The sequence below is a fragment of the Coregonus lavaretus genome (assembly GCF_964263955.1).
Source record: "Coregonus lavaretus genome assembly, chromosome: 3".
NCBI classification, from domain to species: Eukaryota; Metazoa; Chordata; class Actinopteri; order Salmoniformes; family Salmonidae; genus Coregonus; species Coregonus lavaretus.
The window spans coordinates 63,579,633-63,597,431 of NC_139990.1; the positions used below are offsets into that span (position 1 = coordinate 63,579,633).

General features: G+C 42.0%; 1 protein-coding gene across 1 annotated transcript; it reads left to right on the forward strand.

The window, feature by feature from the left end:
- The first annotated feature begins 1,387 nt into the window (after window positions 1–1,387).
- Window positions 1,388–15,833, forward strand: LOC311106693 (ammonium transporter Rh type B-like). Its single transcript, XM_084149088.1, has 10 exons — window positions 1,388–1,739; window positions 10,029–10,215; window positions 10,380–10,530; window positions 10,746–10,893; window positions 11,167–11,333; window positions 12,763–12,900; window positions 13,659–13,792; window positions 13,943–14,064; window positions 14,287–14,360; window positions 14,891–15,833. The coding sequence occupies exons 1-10, from the start codon at window positions 1,553–1,555 to the stop codon at window positions 14,966–14,968; spliced, it is 1,386 nt and encodes a 461-aa protein (XP_084005214.1). The 5' UTR covers window positions 1,388–1,552; the 3' UTR covers window positions 14,969–15,833.
- Window positions 15,834–17,799: the final 1,966 nt, after the last annotated feature.

A 17,799-nucleotide genomic window follows, 5' to 3' on the forward strand; every position in this document is an offset into this window, starting at 1 on the left:
CCAGAAGTTAATTGACTGCATGCCAGGGCGGATTGCAGAGGTCTTGAAAAAGAAGGGTCAACACTGCAAATATTGACTCTTTGCATAAACTTAATGTAATTGTCAATAAAAGCCTTTGACACTTATGGAATGCTTGTAATTATACTTCAGTATACCATAGTAACATCTGACAAAAGTATCTCGTAACACTGAAGCCGCAAACTTTGTGAAGACCAATACTTGTGTCATTCTCAAATATGTATGTGTAACAAAATGTAAAAAATGCTATACAAATGTAACAAAGTTACTTTTGTCCTCCGAAGTGGTGGATGGGCCAATAACATTCATAGCTACTGTAAGTTCTACTTGGATTTCGCTGTGCCTTAACTACAGTAGGCCTACAGTATGCCATCAGTCATCATCATTAGTGGAATTCTTAAATTCTTGAATTTTATTTGACCTTCATTGACTGAATTAAATGTGAAATGACCCCAACTCTTCAGACAGTCATACAGGCAGGAAGGTAGGCAGGAAGCTTGACAGACATTCAGGATTCAACTTCATAGATTGACTTTGACGCCTCTGGTAGGCTTTTAGTTGAGATTCTCTAAACCATAACTGCATTCCTGCTAGGTGCGCTTTTCTAAAGGAGAAAGATAGCGTACATAGTGAGTGATGGCTCCTCCTTACAGGACAAAGATGTGCACAGACCTGCCTCCCTCCCCTCTCACATCCTACTCCCCCAAAACCTGAGTCTCAAATCCCCCCCCCCCCCCCCCCACCCATCCCAAACCCGATATCCTACAACCTTTCCAGTTGCGCCTGTCCAAACATCTCAACTACAGGCCCTTTTAGCTTTTTAACATTGTGACAGTAAGTAAGGATGAATGGAATGTGTGTGTGTGTGTATATGTGTCTTGGCACATTATCACACATGGTTGCACAAACTATTTTGATCCCAAGATGTTTTGTTTTTATTTTACTTTTTGTCTCACTTTGAGGAGTCAATGGCATAATGGAGAGACACTGCTTACATTCACACAAGCAATATGTTAGATCCTATGTGTGTGCAAGCTTGACTGTCTGTCTGCATGCATCTGTTTGTGTTTTTGAATTCACAGTGGGTCTTGAACCATCAACCTGTTTTTACCGTAGCTAAGGTATGAGAAAGCATTTAAAAAACGATTTCAATATGAAGGGTAAACCCATAAAAATAGTTTTTGATGGGTCATTTTCCTTCTCTATCAATCTAGAGGAGTAACTGATCATTTTAAGGAGTCCTAACTCATTCCAGACCACCTTAACAACAGCAATAGTGAAGGGGAGGGGTTGAGGTTTGCTTGTAACCTCTGATTGGAGGAAAGGTGGTGGGCATGAACATTTGCAACCGAAACACACTAATTACGTCAGACCAACTCATGTGTCAGCTTGAGTCCTCCTCCCTCCCTGCACTCCCACTCTGTGTTAGTGTATGTTGCTGTGTTCCCCGCTCTGGAGCTGAGTTGGACATCTAACCATTCACCCCTAAGGCCATAGTGCAGAGCCAGGAGAATACCCAGGTAACCCCACAGCCATGACGAACTCAGCGACTAACTTGCGGCTGAAGCTGCCCATGGCCTGCATCATCCTGGAGGTGATCATCATCATCCTCTTCGGCACGCTGGTGAAGTACGACGAAGAGACAGACGCCAAGCAATGGCACATGGAAATTGCCAATGGCTCCTCCAACTACGAAAACGACTTTTACTACCGCTACCCCAGTGAGTGACCGCAGAGAGAGGGGTAGGGTTGGGGTAACGAGACAGGTGGGGTAGTAGACATCCCTAACCACTGATACAGGGTCAGATACATTTTCATCCCTTTAATGGTTATGGTTATGATTAGGTAGTATGGTGATCTGACCCTAAATCTGTGGATAAGGGTAACTATTACCTTGTGAGGGTGGAGAGGATGGGGGATGTGGAGTCCATCTATAGAAATGAAATATTATTTTCCTTCTTTGTTATGGTTTGTCTATGTGTCTGAGACTTGCATGGTAGCAGAAGCAGATCTGTTTGTTGTTTAGGCAAGTCTTGTGTCGTTCATTGTCATGCCATACATGTTTGTCATGACAATGAACATGACAGAAAAGTTGTCTGAAGCTCAAACGAATCTGACGACTAGATGGGAAATAATGTATTTTCCTTCTGTGTTATGTCGCATGTCTTGCTCCAGTGCTGTGTTTGTACATTGCCTTCCCCCTGGGGAGTCTAGTCTTCCCCATCATTTTTGGGGGGACGTTATGAACTTACAGTACGGTTGTGTGGAGGAGATGAGGAGGTGGGTGGTGATGGTCATGGGTCATTGAGGTGAGCTGTTTGTGAGGGTTTGTAGAGGGGCAAAACAACTCTATTTTATGTTCTGTGCTCAGTGCTGTAGATCAGCATTCCTACTCTGAGACCCTTTGATACATTGGGCAGAGTGGGGTAAGATGAGCCAAAGGGGTAAGTTGAGCCACCCTTGTTTCTAGGAAACCATACAATTAAAAAGTTGACCGAATATTTAGGAAGAGGTCATCATTTCATGGATTCTGTGAAGGAATAAACTACATGAAAAAGTAGTAAGCAAGTTAGGTCCAAAAAACAGATTTTCACCAAGTCAAATTAATTTAATAATTAGGTTTCATGATGCTTGTATCTAAACCAAAGTAGATAATTTTAAGATTATACATCAGTTGGGGTGTCTATAAGCTTCAACATGAGGTCCTAAGCCTAGCATGAAAGTGCACCCTTGTAGCTGTGTGGGCTAATATAGTCAAAATGTTTGTCCTTCAGTAAGTTGAGCCAATGGCCATGGGGTAAGTTGGGCCAATGGTTGAGCCAATGGCAAGTTGAGCAAATTGAAGTGTTTTCTTCCCAGCCATAATGCAAGGCATTATCGCTGGGATATGAGGTAACAACAGAGCCTGGCCTATGTTAAAAGAGTTTAAAAAGTACAAAGTGTTTGTTAGGTGTTAAGCCTGTGTTAAAATATGCTTAAAATGATTAAAAGACAAAACAGCGATTGTGTTTAATTGTGTTTGGGAAATAAAGATAGACATGGTTTTAAAAAGGTAGTGGTAATATTTCATTCAATACAGAAATTTGTAGGTGGCTTAACTTAACCTGTCCCATGGCTCAACTTACTCCATACCCGGGGTAGGTTGTGCCAAGGGACCACTTTTTTTGGACAAGCTATGTTTTCAAAACTGTAATGTTTACATTAATTCTGATTATTTCCAGGGATACACAACATCCTGAAATATATGTTAATATATTTGTTATAAAGAATACTATATTTCCCTTGACGGAGGAATGCTGAATGTAAAAAATGTATCAACTTACCCCACTCTCCCCTACAACCCCTGAGCTCCTCAGTGTTCAATGTGAGTTTTCCCTCCTTTGCTTTGACATTTGGCTGCAAGCAGCAAAGCAACACATGGTTAATTTGTTTCCTAATTAGAGGAGGGTTTGGTTGCCAAATATTTTTTGGGTGAACTTGTTTTACTTTCTGTGACAGTGTACTCCAGTTCACTGATGTATCAAATAAATAATTCTCATAATCGGTTTTATACTTGATATGTTCCGTTTGCTTTGTGTTGTGGTGTACAATATATACACCAACAATCACAACAGTACATTTTGGAGACAGATGGATACCTGAAAACAGACAATGTGCTTAAGTAATTGCATACTGTCTACTGTCTGCGGTCCACTGAAAATAACTGGAAACTAGAAGCTCTTTGTCAAGTGGGAGGAGAGGGAGAGTTAAGTTCCCCAATGTCAATATGGAAACAAATCCGGCATGGGGAGAGATTACTGTCCTTTGATATAACCCTTTAGTTTCTCAGATCTGTCTGTCAATGTTTCTTTGATTAGCGTCAAAACCATCTAACTCATAGGCTAATTTGAACAGCAAGAGGGAAGGAAGTTGGTTTCTGAATAGGTTATAGCATGTCTGTTGTAGTGGGTGTACAATCAGCGGGTATACTGTTCCTCCTCTGAACGTTGCTGTTCCACCTTAACAGATCAGTAATGAAATGCAAAGGAAGACTGCTGGGGGGGAGGTGGTGGAGGTAATCGGTGTGTGCAATTCTTAGCCGTGTTGAAAGTTCACATGTGTGCAACTGGTCCTACCTGTCACCACACCTTGAGGCTTTCCCAGTATTGTCTCTGTACTACATGTCATGCAGGTGGCTGGGTGCAGGTAAGCCCCAGAAAGAGTATGAGAATGTCTGTTATACAAACATGGGAATGTGTAGTAGGAATGTTTAATTTTCACATTCACCCAATCACTGTCCAATTAGGCCAGAGGGATAGGGGCTTCTGCGTGAGAAAGAAAGGCGCACCGGGGGGAGGAGGGGGAGGGGGAAAAGTTGAGTGAACGATGGGGAACAGAAGGAGGGAGGGTATAAAGGAGAGAAAGGGTTAGGAGGGAGAGAGTGATTGTTTTCAGAGAGAAGGAAAAGTTTGCTGTGGCAGTGTGATGTACAGTGAGGGAAAAAAGTATTTGATCCCCTGCTGATTTTGTACGTTTGCCCACTGACAAAGAAATTATCAGTCTATAATTTTAATGGTAGGTTTATTTGAACAGTGAGAGACAGAATAACAACAAAATAATCCAGAAAAACGCATGTCAAAAATGTTATGAAATGATTTGCATTTTAATGAGGGAAATAAGTATTTGACCCCTTTGCAAAACATGACTTAGTACTTGGTGGCAAAACCCTTGTTGGCAATCACAGAGGTCAGACGTTTCTTGTATTTGGCCACCAGGTTTGCACACATCTCAAGAGGGATTTTGTCCCACTCCTCTTTGCAGATCTTCTCCAAATCATTAAGGTTTCGAGGCTGACGTTTGGCAACTCGAACCTTGAGCTCCCTCCACAGATTTTCTATGGGATTAAGGTCTGGAGACTGGCTAGGCCACTCCAAGACCTTAATGTGCTTCTTCTTGAGCCACTCCTTTGTTGCCTTGGCCGTGTGTTTTGGGTCATTGTCATGCTGGAATACCCATCCACGACCCATTTTCAATGCCCTGGCTGAGGGAAGGAGGTTCTCACCCAAGATTTGACGGTACATGGCCCCGTCCATCGTCCCTTTGATGCGGTGAAGTTGTCCTGTCCCCTTAGCAGAAAAACACCCCCAAAGCATAACTTTTCCACCTCCATGTTTGACGGTGGGGATGGTGTTCTTGGGGTCATAGGCAGCATTCCTCCTCCTCCAAACACGGCGAGTTGAGTTGATGCCAAAGAGCTCCATTTTGGTCTCATCTGACCACAACACTTTCACCCAGTTCTCTTCTGAATCATTCAGATGTTCATTGGCAAACTTCAGACGGGCACCTTGAGCAGGGGGACCTTGCGGGCGCTGCAGGATTTCAGTCCTTCACGGCGTAGTGTGTTACCAATTGTTTTCTTGGTGACTATGGTCCCAGCTGCCTTGAGATCATTGACAAGATCCTCCCGTGTAGTTCTGGGCTGATTCCTCACCGTTCTCATGATCATTGCAACTCCACGAGGTGAGATCTTGCATGGAGCCCCAGGCCGAGGGAGATTGACAGGTCTTTTGTGTTTCTTCCATTTGCGAATAATCGCACCAACTGTTGTCACCTTCTCACCAAGCTGCTTGGCGATGGTCTTGTAGCCCATTCCAGCCTTGTGTAGGTCTACAATCTTGTCCCTGACATCCTTGGAGAGCTCTTTGGTCTTGGCCATGGTGAAGAGTTTGGAATCTGATTGATTGATTGCTTCTGTGGACAGGTGTCTTTTATACAGGTAACAAGGTGAGATTAGGAGCACTCCCTTTAAGAGTGTGCTCCTAATCTCAGCTCGTTACCTGTATAAAAGACACCTGTGAGCCAGAAATCTTTCTGATTGAGAGGGGGTCAAATACTTATTTCCCTCATTAAAATGCAAATCATTTTATAACATTTTTGACATGCGTTTTTCTGGATTATTATGTTGTTATTCTGTCTCTCACTGTTCAAATAAACCTACCATTAAAATTATAGACTGATCATGTCTTTGTCAGTGGGCAAACGTACAAAATCAGCAGGGGATCAAATACTTTTTTCCCTCACTGTATGTGTTTATTGTCACGCCAGCAAGGCTTGTCATATGGATGACTGAGATACACAGAAAATGAGCTAGGGAGAGCGAGAAAGCAAGAGAAAAAGATTGTATGGCACAAAAAGGTCATTAAGGAACCAAAGTTGAGCTGTGAGCTACTTTGGCTGATAGCAATGGTTTCCAGTTTCCCCATGGTTTTCCCTTGTTAAGGCCGGGGAGTCATACCCTGGTCAATCACACTGACCGCTGTGGTCAGTGTGGTTGACTATGCTATTGGAGTCATGGGAAACTTTGGGAGTTGAATTATATGAATCTCTGAGAATTGGATCATGTCCGTTTGACTTTGAATTCAATTAATCTTTGAAGTTGAAGTCTGTGACTCTTTTGAGATTTGAATCAATTGAGCCTTTGAGGGTTGGGCCTTCACCCTTCACTGAAGCAGGTGAAGCTGCTGATGCACATTATGCCAGGCTCACTATTTATGCTCTTGCCTTAAGCTATTGAGTGACTGAGTACACTGACTTTGACACAAAGTAGAAACCTGTTCAAGGTTAGGTACATTTGAAAGAGGAAGCACTAAATGTCCATTAGAAGTAATTATTTCAGATCATCTTTAACCTGTCCCCCTCACTGCTGAATGGAAGATCACCTTCAAGAATGAAACACACACACATACACACATACAGTAAGTGCACATCTGACTACTCTCATTGAACATATCCTGTTTGGAACTTCAAACGTTTAAGGTGTAATAAAAGTATACTGCTCTACAGTGTGCGGATTACAGGGGTCGGGGGTCCCTAATTGAACCATTCTCCTATTTGTTTTAAATATAATTTTGTACTGCTAAAGTGGTACATATTAAACTAAAAGCTTATTCCAAATTAAAGGAACACCCCCACCTCTCTGTCATGGTTTAAACCTTTTAATCGCATTAATCTCTCTACTCCGCCTGTCTGCCTCTCCCTCTGTCTTGAGCTTTCGAGCTTTTGCTAGCAAACTTGCAACATTGTATCGACTGGGTCCAACCCTTTAGTGAACTTGCAACATTGTTTCAACTGGGCCTCAATTTTCCCTGCGGATGAGCTCGGGACAGACACAACTGCATTTGCGTCCCCATTTGTCAGCAAGACACATCAATTAATTCAGGCTACAAGAGTGTAGGCTTAATGACAATTGCCAAATGTCATTACACTTTTTGGTGTTTTGTATGAGATGTCTCTTTCCCTTCATCAAATGGCGGGTGCACAGGGCACTGTTTGGATGATGGAATTATTTTGGAGTGGATGCACGTGTGCAAATAGCCTACTTTTTGAAGTGATTTGTTTGACAATAAGTGAAAACATCATCACTGGGTGTGTTCATGCCACATTAAAAGGCAATACATGTTTACTGTTCAAATACATGTCTTTACTATTAGGGCCATAAAAATGTTTGTGCACAAATAGGAAGTCCCGTGAATAAAATTGAGACCCCCAAATGTCACTGTATAATTCTCACTCTGCTGCTCTTTATTGTCTGGGTGTGTATGTAGGTTGACCTCATTGCTATGAGATAAGATATTTGCTGTTATGTCAACATATAGTAGAAGCCTTTAAAACTATAGCTGCTCCACATGACAAACGTCTAGAAAGCAAATTATATATGATTGAAAGACACAGTCAGAATTAAGAGAACTGTAAATAAGGCATTAGGTTAAAACTGGTCTGTATGTTGCTTCATGAGTGCAGGTAATATATTAAAACAACAATTTTTACAATGTGTTTTGTTTATTTACATCCTCACAGGTGTTGTCCGTGTGTGAGCATGTTACATTTTCTCACCGCTCTGTAGGTGTCAGGAGGTGTCCTTCTAGGGGACACGGGGTATTTGGGCCAGCCTGCCAATGGGGAGTTGGGCAGTGCGAATATCCTCCATGCCAATGATCAGTTGCCAGGCAACGACACCAAGAGATATTGTCCCCACTCCCCAGTGCCATATGGATGAATATGTCCAGTGGGCAGAGGGAGGTGTAGTAGGCTGGTTAACAAGGCCGGATAGCAGGCTGAATTGAGCTATGAGGCACAGGGTAACTTCTCTGTGTCCTTCTATGTAGGCCAACTGAGGCTCCCAAAGCCCCCTGTCCCGCTCAATTTAAATCACAAAATGTTGACTAAAAGGGATTGTTGGTGACCAGAACTTACAATTAGATGAAAGATACTGCTACAGTGGGGGGGAAAAGTATTTAGTCAGCCACCAATTGTGCAAGTTCTCCCACTTAAAAAGATGAGAGAGGCCTGTAATTTTCATAATAGGTACACGTCAACTATGACAGACAAATTGATTAAAAAAATTCCAGAAAATCACATTGTAGGATTTTTTATGAATTTATTTGCAAATTATGGTGGAAAATAAGTATTTGGTCACCTACAAACAAGCAAGATTTCTGGCTCTCACAGACCTGTAACTTCTTCTTTAAGAGGCTCCTCTGTCCTCCACTCGTTACCTGTATTAATGGCACCTGTTTGAACTTGTTATCAGTATAAAAGACACCTGTCCACAACCTCAAACAGTCACACTCCAAACTCCACTATGGCCAAGACCAAAGAGCTGTCAAAGGACACCAGAAACAAAATTGTAGACCTGCACCAGGCTGGGAAGACTGAATCTGCAATAGGTAAGCAGCTTGGTTTGAAGAAATCAACTGTGGGAGCAATTATTAGGAAATGGAAGACATACAAGACCACTGATAATCTCCCTCGATCTGGGGCTCCACGCAAGATCTCACCCCGTGGGGTCAAAATGATCACAAGAACGGTGAGCAAAAATCCCAGAACCACACGGGGGGACCTAGTGAATGACCTGCAGAGAGCTGGGACCAAAGTAACAAAGCCTACCATCAGTAACACACTACGCCGCCAGGGACTCAAATCCTGCAGTGCCAGACGTGTCCCCCTGCTTAAGCCAGTACATGTCCAGCCAGTCTGAAGTTTGCTAGAGTGCATTTGGATGATCCAGAAGAGGATTGGGAGAATGTCATATGGTCAGATGAAACCAAAATATAACTTTTTGGTAAAAACTCAACTCGTCGTGTTTGGAGGACAAAGAATGCTGAGTTGCATCCAAAGAACACAATACCTACTGTGAAGCATGGGGGGTGGAAACATCATGCTTTGGGGCTGTTTTTCTGCAAAGGGACCAGGACGACTGACCCGTGTAAAGGAAAGAATGAATGGGGCCATGTATCGTGAGATTTTGAGTGAAAACCTCCTTCCATCAGCAAGGGCATTGAAGATGAAACGTGGCTGGGTCTTTCAGCATGACAATGATCCCAAACACACCGCCCGGGCAACGAAGGAGTGGCTTCGTAAGAAGCATTTCAAGGTCCTGGAGTGGCATAGCCAGTCTCCAGATCTCAACCCCATAGAAAATCTTTGGAGGGAGTTGAAAGTCTGTGTTGCCCAGCGACAGCCCCAAAACATCACTGCTCTAGAGGAGATATGCATGGAGGAATGGGCCAAAATACCAGCAACAGTGTGTGAAAACCTTGTGAAGACTTACAGAAAACGTTTGACCTGTGTCATTGCCAACAAAGGGTATATAACAAAGTATTGAGAAACTTTTGTTATTGACCAAATACTTATTTTCCACCATAATTTGCAAATAAATTCATAAAAAATCCTACAATGTGATTTTTTGGAGAAAAAAATTCTCATTTTGTCTGTCATAGTTGACGTGTACCTATGATGAAAATTACAGGCCTCTCTCATATTTTTAAGTGGGAGAACTTGCACAGTTGGTGGCTGACTAAATACATTTTTTCCCCACTGTATACTACTGTCATAAGACAGTCTTTCTCACCAAACCATAAGAAGGGGATTGTTAAAATGTTTGCAAGACTGACCACACAGGCACTTGAATAGTGACAATGTGCATCCAACGCAATAAAATAATCTGTACTGTGTTCTCCTCCTTTGTTCAGGCTTTCAGGATGTGCACGTGATGATCTTCATTGGCTTTGGTTTCCTCATGACGTTCCTGCAACGTTACGGCTTTAGCAGTGTGGGCTTCAACTTCCTCATTGCGGCCTTCGCTCTGCAGTGGGCCACTCTCATGCAGGGCTTTGTCCACGGCATGCACGGGGGCAAGATCCACATCGGAATAGAGAAGTACGGCTCATGCACACACTAACCTACATTTCATACTAAAATAAACACAACACACCAGCAGATACATGTGATGTGTATACATGTCATATCATACGGGTGTAAGTGTATACTGTAGTGTATCCCATAATAAACCCTATCATTAAGAGTGTTTCTCCCTCCTGCAGTATGATCAACGCTGACTTCTGCACGGGCTCAGTGCTTATCTCGTTCGGGGCGGTCCTGGGGAAGACCAGTCCAGTCCAGCTGCTGGTCATGTCTGTGATTGAAGTCACCCTGTTCGCAATCAATGAGTTCATTGTGCTTTCTGTTCTGGGGGTGAGTGTGTGTGTGTGTTTAGGTGTACCATTAAACGTACAATTCATGTCTTGCAGCCTTAAGGCTTATATGTGTGTATACAAACCTACACTAAAACTGTTTTTTTTACGTACTATTATGCTTACTCTCCTATTAGGCTTTCTCATCACTCTTGCATAATATACTTTTAGACTAAGCTTTTTACACCCCTTAAATTAGATCATGTTCACCTTTAGGCCAAGGATGCTGGTGGCTCCATGACCATCCACACCTTTGGAGCTTACTTTGGCCTGATGGTGGCTCGTGTTCTCTACCGCCCCAACCTGGACAAGAGCAAACACAAGAACTGCTCTGTCTACCACTCTGACCTCTTTGCCATGATTGGTAAGAATACCTCCTGCTCATCGTAAGCAGGAAGCCCGTACATTAGATACAAATAGCTACCATCAACAAGTCGGACAACTTAACCTTCATTTTCTGAAGACGCCAGTTATGTTTTGACTATGCATGCCAATGCCAATGTATGGGAATCTGTGTCATAATTAAGAGTACAGTACATCCACCTCCCCAGGAAAAAACCTTACCTGTAAGCTTGCTAAACTAAAGGACTATATTACATACCAGTATGCTAATACTTATTTTTCCCTGCCTGCACAGGCACCATCTACCTGTGGATGTTCTGGCCAAGCTTCAACTCTGCTGTGACGGCCCACGGAGACGACCAGCACCGCACGGCTATGAACACCTACTATTCCCTGGCTGCCTGCACCCTAGCCACGTATGGCCTGTCTGCCGTTGTGGCCCATGATGGCAAGCTCGATATGGTGAGGGGGCTAGTACGGTAGGGGGAACTTAAGAGGAAAAGCAGGTCCCTAAAAGTACTCTAGGGCTAGACAGGCGATGTGGACTTGGGGGGACATAGTAGGGAGAAGTAGGATTCTACAGGGACTATGCAGTGGAAATGAGGGGCTTAAAGTGGTCTTCCCAGATCATTTCAAGTGGGAGTTAGGGACTAGACATGGTAGGGGAAGGAAGATTTCTCCCAGTGTTTGTTGTCAAAACAATCTGGTTCAACTGTATTTTGCGTCATAGGCCTACTAGATATACAGTAGCCCTATTAGATGTTATACATGTAAGTAAATATTTGGAATGAAACATGACTCCTTTGGGATTAAATCTTGATTGGCAAACTGAATCATCATACAGGATGTTTGCATATCCAGACAGGTATTTCAACTCTTGTCTACAGATGTAGTTAGGTGTGCTTGCTGAAAGCAAAGCACAACTGTAGATTTCTTACATACTTATATTATTATTATTATTATTATTATTATATTTATTCCACTCGCTCTAGCGCTTAAATTATTTAAGCTATTAACATGAAACCAACTTCCAAATGTGCAGACTGCACCAAATTAGATTGCTTGAAAAACGTTTTAATAGCAATGAACTCATCAACAGTAACTCTTGAACCGTTCAAGCTAGAGACACCAAACCAACTTTCACATGTTCAGGCTATCCTACCAATCAATCAATCTTTTAATCTACCCACTTTTTCAACTATAACCAGTCACTACCATTACTACTGCAGTCACTACCACTTCTATAACTTATTTCAAAACCATAAATACTTTCAAACAAGCTAGCAAGCCCACATTTCCTTCCGAAAATTGACTTTTCTAGTTTAGATTTGATTTATCTATTCTAAACTATCAAACTATGAATCATCAAACTTTCTCACAAGATACGATTTAAGAATTAAGAATGCCTAGATTGGAAACCATCCCAAAATATGCATGCTTAAGCATCACACCATAGTTACGATCTAACTTTTAGAGTATACAGTCATGTGAGCCAGACAATATATATCTAGTTGCTATGTCCCTTGAGTACATAGCTGTCATCTGCATCTCATGCTGAAATCAAGAAGGTGCATTCCTGTCTTGATGGAAATCAATCTGAAGTTGTCTTTTCTATACAATGGAGGGAGTGTTGGAGTCAGTGAACATACCACATGACCTGATGATAGTAGTACCGTTCAAATCAGCTGAGATTATCTCACAGTTGGTGAAAGGGTAGTGTGTCAGCAGCATATCATAAAATCTGTCTATAATCTAACTCTACACACTTGCACACCCCCACTTTGCATAATGGCGATGGCAAATAGATAATTAAAATAAAGGTATGAATGGACTCTGACAATCAACCATTTTGAACACCATTTTAAAAACGTTGTCTCTCTCCTCTCTTTAGGTGCACATCCAGAACGCTGCCCTTGCCGGTGGGGTTGCCGTGGGAACTGCTGGTGAAATGATGCTCACTCCTTTCGGCTCCATGATTGTGGGCTTCTTGGCTGGAACCGTCTCTGTGCTGGGCTTCAAGTTCCTCTCGGTAAGGCCAACCTCCCATTGGTAAGACAGGATATAGGACAGAAGTGTATGGAAATGAAAATGTATTATGCTCCTGAGACCCAGCAATAAAACATATCTGTAATTAAAAATACAACATTTTTTGGGGTGATAAAAAACTTAAACAATTACAAAATATAGGTTTATTTATTTTATATTGTACGTGCACTGTAGTGGACTTAATCAATCATTTGATAGTAAATATTACAAATTTAACATTACAGTAAATGGGTAGAGTAGGTAACAAAACTACAGAGGACATAAATAAGCTCTTATTTAGCTCTTATTCAATGTGAAAAATGATTGCACTGCTCTGAAAACTCACCAAACTATTCCTGAGATATTTACTTACTAAAAGCAATTGAATATTAAACTCACAAAAAAATGATAATTACACAATTACACACACTTACCTTCCTTTTTACCATAAAATGTGCTAATTGTGTTGGCAGCCATTTTGACAAACCTGGAAGAGAAAGTTATCCAGGTCACACTCCCACATGTGATATCATTGAAAAGCCCCGAATGTCCTTTCAAGGGGTCTCAGGAGGATATGACCATTTATGATGCCAACAGAACAAGAGAATCTATTTACAACATAAACAGTCATGTTGAGAAACACATCCACTTATGTGTAAATGGCACCTTTTGAAGGACATACGGGTGCTAGGGTGCATACACATCACACACACAAACACCCGCACTCATGCCACTGCCAACATTCCACCCCTGTCCCCTCAGCCTATCCTGGAAAAAAAGCTGAAGATACAGGACACGTGTGGCGTCCACAACCTGCATGGCATGCCTGGAGTCCTGGGAGCCATCGTTGGAGCAGTTACTGCTGCTCTGGCAACCAAGGATGTCTATGGAGATGGGTTAGTCTGCCTTTTTTTTGACAAGTTGGAAAAGTGTGCCCTCTGCTGGTGTTATGGTGAAGCTCCCCCTATTGCGCAACAGACAGGCGCCATCAAAGCGTGCATTCATACAACAGTTTTATTCAACACTCCCTGCTCTCTGTGTTGCAGGATGGCTGATGTGTTCCCTGACATCCACTCTGGGGATGTGGAGGCCTCGTTCCAGGGCGTACGACAGGCCATCTCCCTGGCTGTGACCCTGGGCATCGCCCTCCTGGGCGGTCTTATCACCGGTACGTAGAGGGACTAGCTAGAGGATAGGGGGGATTTAAATATTACCAGTTTACAGAATGTTGTAAGCACACACAGTCATTATCTTGACTTGAGTTTGTTTCGCAAATGCATGGTGATATTATATCTATGCTCTTTTGTTCCTGTATATAGGCCTATGCCTTGTGTCTGTGTGTAATTGTATCATGTCCTTGTCATGTAATTTATATGTCCTTGTCTTGTAGGTTTTATTCTGAAGCTGCCTATCTATGGTGCTCCTCCTGACACCATCTGCTTTGAGGATGGCATCTACTGGGAGGTAAGTTTAGCTACTACACCCATTCACTTTGTATGGATGAATGAACACACAGGACTCACATTTGTACATAGTGTTTGTGTGACAGTGCAGTGCCATTCAGGCCCATGAAGGGTTAAAGATTGTCAGCGATGGCATACAGTTGGGCCCCAATGTTGTGCAATGTGATATGTGGCCACAAGGTGTCATGCTTGCATTTGGTTACTGAACTCCAATGGCTGCATGTCATGTCAGAACATCAGGTGGTGCCATTTCACATGGTCAATGCATGTATAATCAGTAATTGACGATTCTCTTGATAAAAACATATATATAAAGATGTAGGAATGTGTTGAAATTAGCTAGGCAATAGGCATACTTGCATTTTCATGACTAGATGATAAGGTGAAAAAAAGGTTTAAATAAGCCACCACTACATCTTTATTTTTCTCTTTCCATTTTACTCTCTCTCTCCCTCTCTCTCTCTCTCTCTCTCTCTCTGTCTCTCTCTCTCTCTCTCTCTCTCTCTCTCTCTCTCTCTCTCTCTCTCTCAGCTGCCTGGTGAGGAGGGCTCACATGAGGAGTTGACCACTGTTAGGACACTGGATGAGGCAGAAAAGCTCAACGCATAAACACACACACACATACACACACATGAGATCCACACATAGTAGATTGTACAACCAGGATGTGGCAGCACATGGTGCTTGTGTATGTCTGCCGTTTTTTTTATGTGCCAATGACCATATCTGGGTCACTAGTATGGTTGTAGTGTGTGTTCAAACACTCCAGACCATCAGTAGAAGTGCCTTTCACTCTCAGAAGAAAAAAATCTCAAGGTAGCCCTTAATGTGTTTACACCAGACAGAAGCATGCTATCCTCCGAGCAGCATGGGCCATGGACAGCCCATTGCAATATACCTCCTACCAGCTGCCTTATGTTATGGTCCTAGATGACGTTATGAAGCTACAGTATATGACAGAGCTGTAGACTTGAATCATGGTCTGGGAATTTGGATTCGACTAGTGAAATCTGTTTGATAATGCAAAAACAATGGATGAAGCTACTTTTTAATTGAGTGTTTTTGAGATTGTTTTGTCTTCTCCCCCCTTCTGCCCTATTTTAAGAGATGTTACATGCACCAATGTTAAGGTAATTACACTTTTAAACATTTTTAATCATTCGATTGACTAAGGGAAAGACAAATATGCAGTAGGCCTATGTGTTGTGAATTCTATATTAAAACCAAAGAAAATTGTACCTCGCGTGTGATTAAGTACATCCCTAAAAATGAAAAGTATTCCAGAATAAAACTGCATAGATAGAGTTAAAGTACAGTTTTGACGATTTAATATCCGCTCTGGGTCGGGATTCTCCTTTTCTTCTGTTTCTATACTATGCAATGTATTGGGTAGAGTAGAATTGCTATTGTTCAGTTATGTACAGTTGTGTATTGTACAGAAATGTTTAGACAAACATAAAATGTGATATAATTGAGTCGACTAGCTTCACCACTACAGAAACTTTGGCAATGTAAAGTCTACAAAACGTAGTCCACTCTGTTCGTAACAGCTTCTAGTTTTGGGAACAGAAAACTGTATTGAGATCAAATCTTTCATAGATGAGAACATTTGCAGAATGTCGGCCAAAATCCATCTTGTTCCATCTTCTCTCACTGCCGGCCACTGGGCTTCCTCTCACCACCATATGTGGTAGTGAGTGGAAACGCAAGCGGATGCTTCACATTTATACATCCGGTGAAATATCCGTCTCATTGTTTTATCTATGCTAAAACATTTTCATCGCAGATCTATTAGGACAGAAAAAAACCATGGCCAATTTCTTTCCCCCACATGTTGTACATCAAGTTCTGTAGGTGACAGGGCGACATGTTGTGTGGACTAAAACAGCATAAAACCGGGTGCATCACAAAGCATAATCAAATTAATTAGCCAGTTACAGTAATTCTGAGAAACATTGAGAAATAGTTAGGTAAATTATTTGGGTCAAATTACCCAGTTATCTACCTTTGATAAGCAGCTAGCAAGCTATAGCTAGCTGGTAGCTTGCTAGCTAATTAGCTCCCATGCCAATTTCAAGTCTTTCTAAACTAATATCTGACTAACTCGGAAATATGAAGTTATTTCAGAATGAAAGGCCGGCGCATCATGCTTTGTGACATTATGTTAGCTAGCTATCCCCAGTAAGATCATGTGTTTTTACTTACTGCATCTGCATGCTTGTTGCGTTCACCCTGGTTTCCACTAGTTACCACAGCCACAAAGTCAAAATTGGCTATATCGTTCATAAAAAAAATGTATTTAAGGTTGGGCATAAGGTTAGCTGTGTGGTTAATGTTAGGGTCAAGGTTAGGTTCAAAATCAAATTTTAAGTAGATAAATTGTAGAAATAGGTGGGCTTTATGATTTTCTAGCTATGGTAACTAGTGACGACCGTTCACCCTAGACTGCTTGTTCTAAATAGTATAATCTGTTCAAAACAGTGGCAGCATGTGCAGCAGTGGTCACTCGATTTTTGACATGCAAAAGTGAAATAGGTGTATTTATGCTGTTGTTCAAATGCAGAGATAATTTTCATTTACAGGCATGCTACAGGGGGGAAATGACAACATGCATTTAGAATTTGCTAGAATTATGAACAACACTAAACACTCCCACAAATAATAACCAGGGGAAAAGTCCCAAAGGAGAATGTACAACCCTGAGGACTCTATTAACTAATGTTACTTCTTTAGATTGGGGTCGAGGGGATCTGACATCAGTAGAGAGCCATAGGATGCCACAGCTGGCTATGACCCCTATCCTCCAAAGGGCCCTGAGGGTCTCAATATCGTACCCACAGCCTGGTAGCCAATGGTCAGAGGCCATGATAATCTTACCCCAATATCCTCACTCTGTCCAAATGCCTGCAATTAAAATGTAGGCCTATTATTGTACTTTTATTGTAATATATGTATTAATATTAAAACGTCCAAGTTTGTTTCTCTTAGCTGTATTTTCCCTCTAAATGTGTATTAATTATCATATTTTAAGCTCTCCATAATCCATCAGTTTAAATTATACTGATCCAGATTTTGAGTGGCATAATCATTACAAATCATATCTGTCACGATCGTCGGGAACAGAGGAGGACCAAGGCGCAGCGTGGAATGCAAACATATTTATTTTTATAAAGTATCACACGAACAAAACGAAAACGTGACGTCCCTGGTTACATACACAAACCAACACGGAACAAGAAACCACACCCAATGAATGCCTAACGGCTACCTAAGTATGACTCCCAATCAGAGACAACGAGCTACAGCCGTCTCTGATTGGGAGCCACCCTGGCCAACATAGATATACAAAAAACTAGAATACCCAAAGGAAACTCACACCCTGGCTCAACATACAAGTGTCCCCAGAGCCAGGGCGTGACAGTACCCCCCCCTAAAGGCGC

Bases quoted from the DNA above. Each gene is read 5' to 3' on its own strand.
- LOC311106693 (XM_084149088.1), top strand. From the start codon at position 1,553: ATGACGAACTCAGCGACTAACTTGCGGCTGAAGCTGCCCATGGCCTGC. The intron at 10,531-10,745 runs GTGAGTGTGTGT...GTTCACCTTTAG, and splicing joins TTGTGCTTTCTGTTCTGGGG to GCCAAGGATGCTGGTGGCTC. The intron at 14,065-14,286 runs GTACGTAGAGGG...CTTGTCTTGTAG, and splicing joins CCTGGGCGGTCTTATCACCG to GTTTTATTCTGAAGCTGCCT.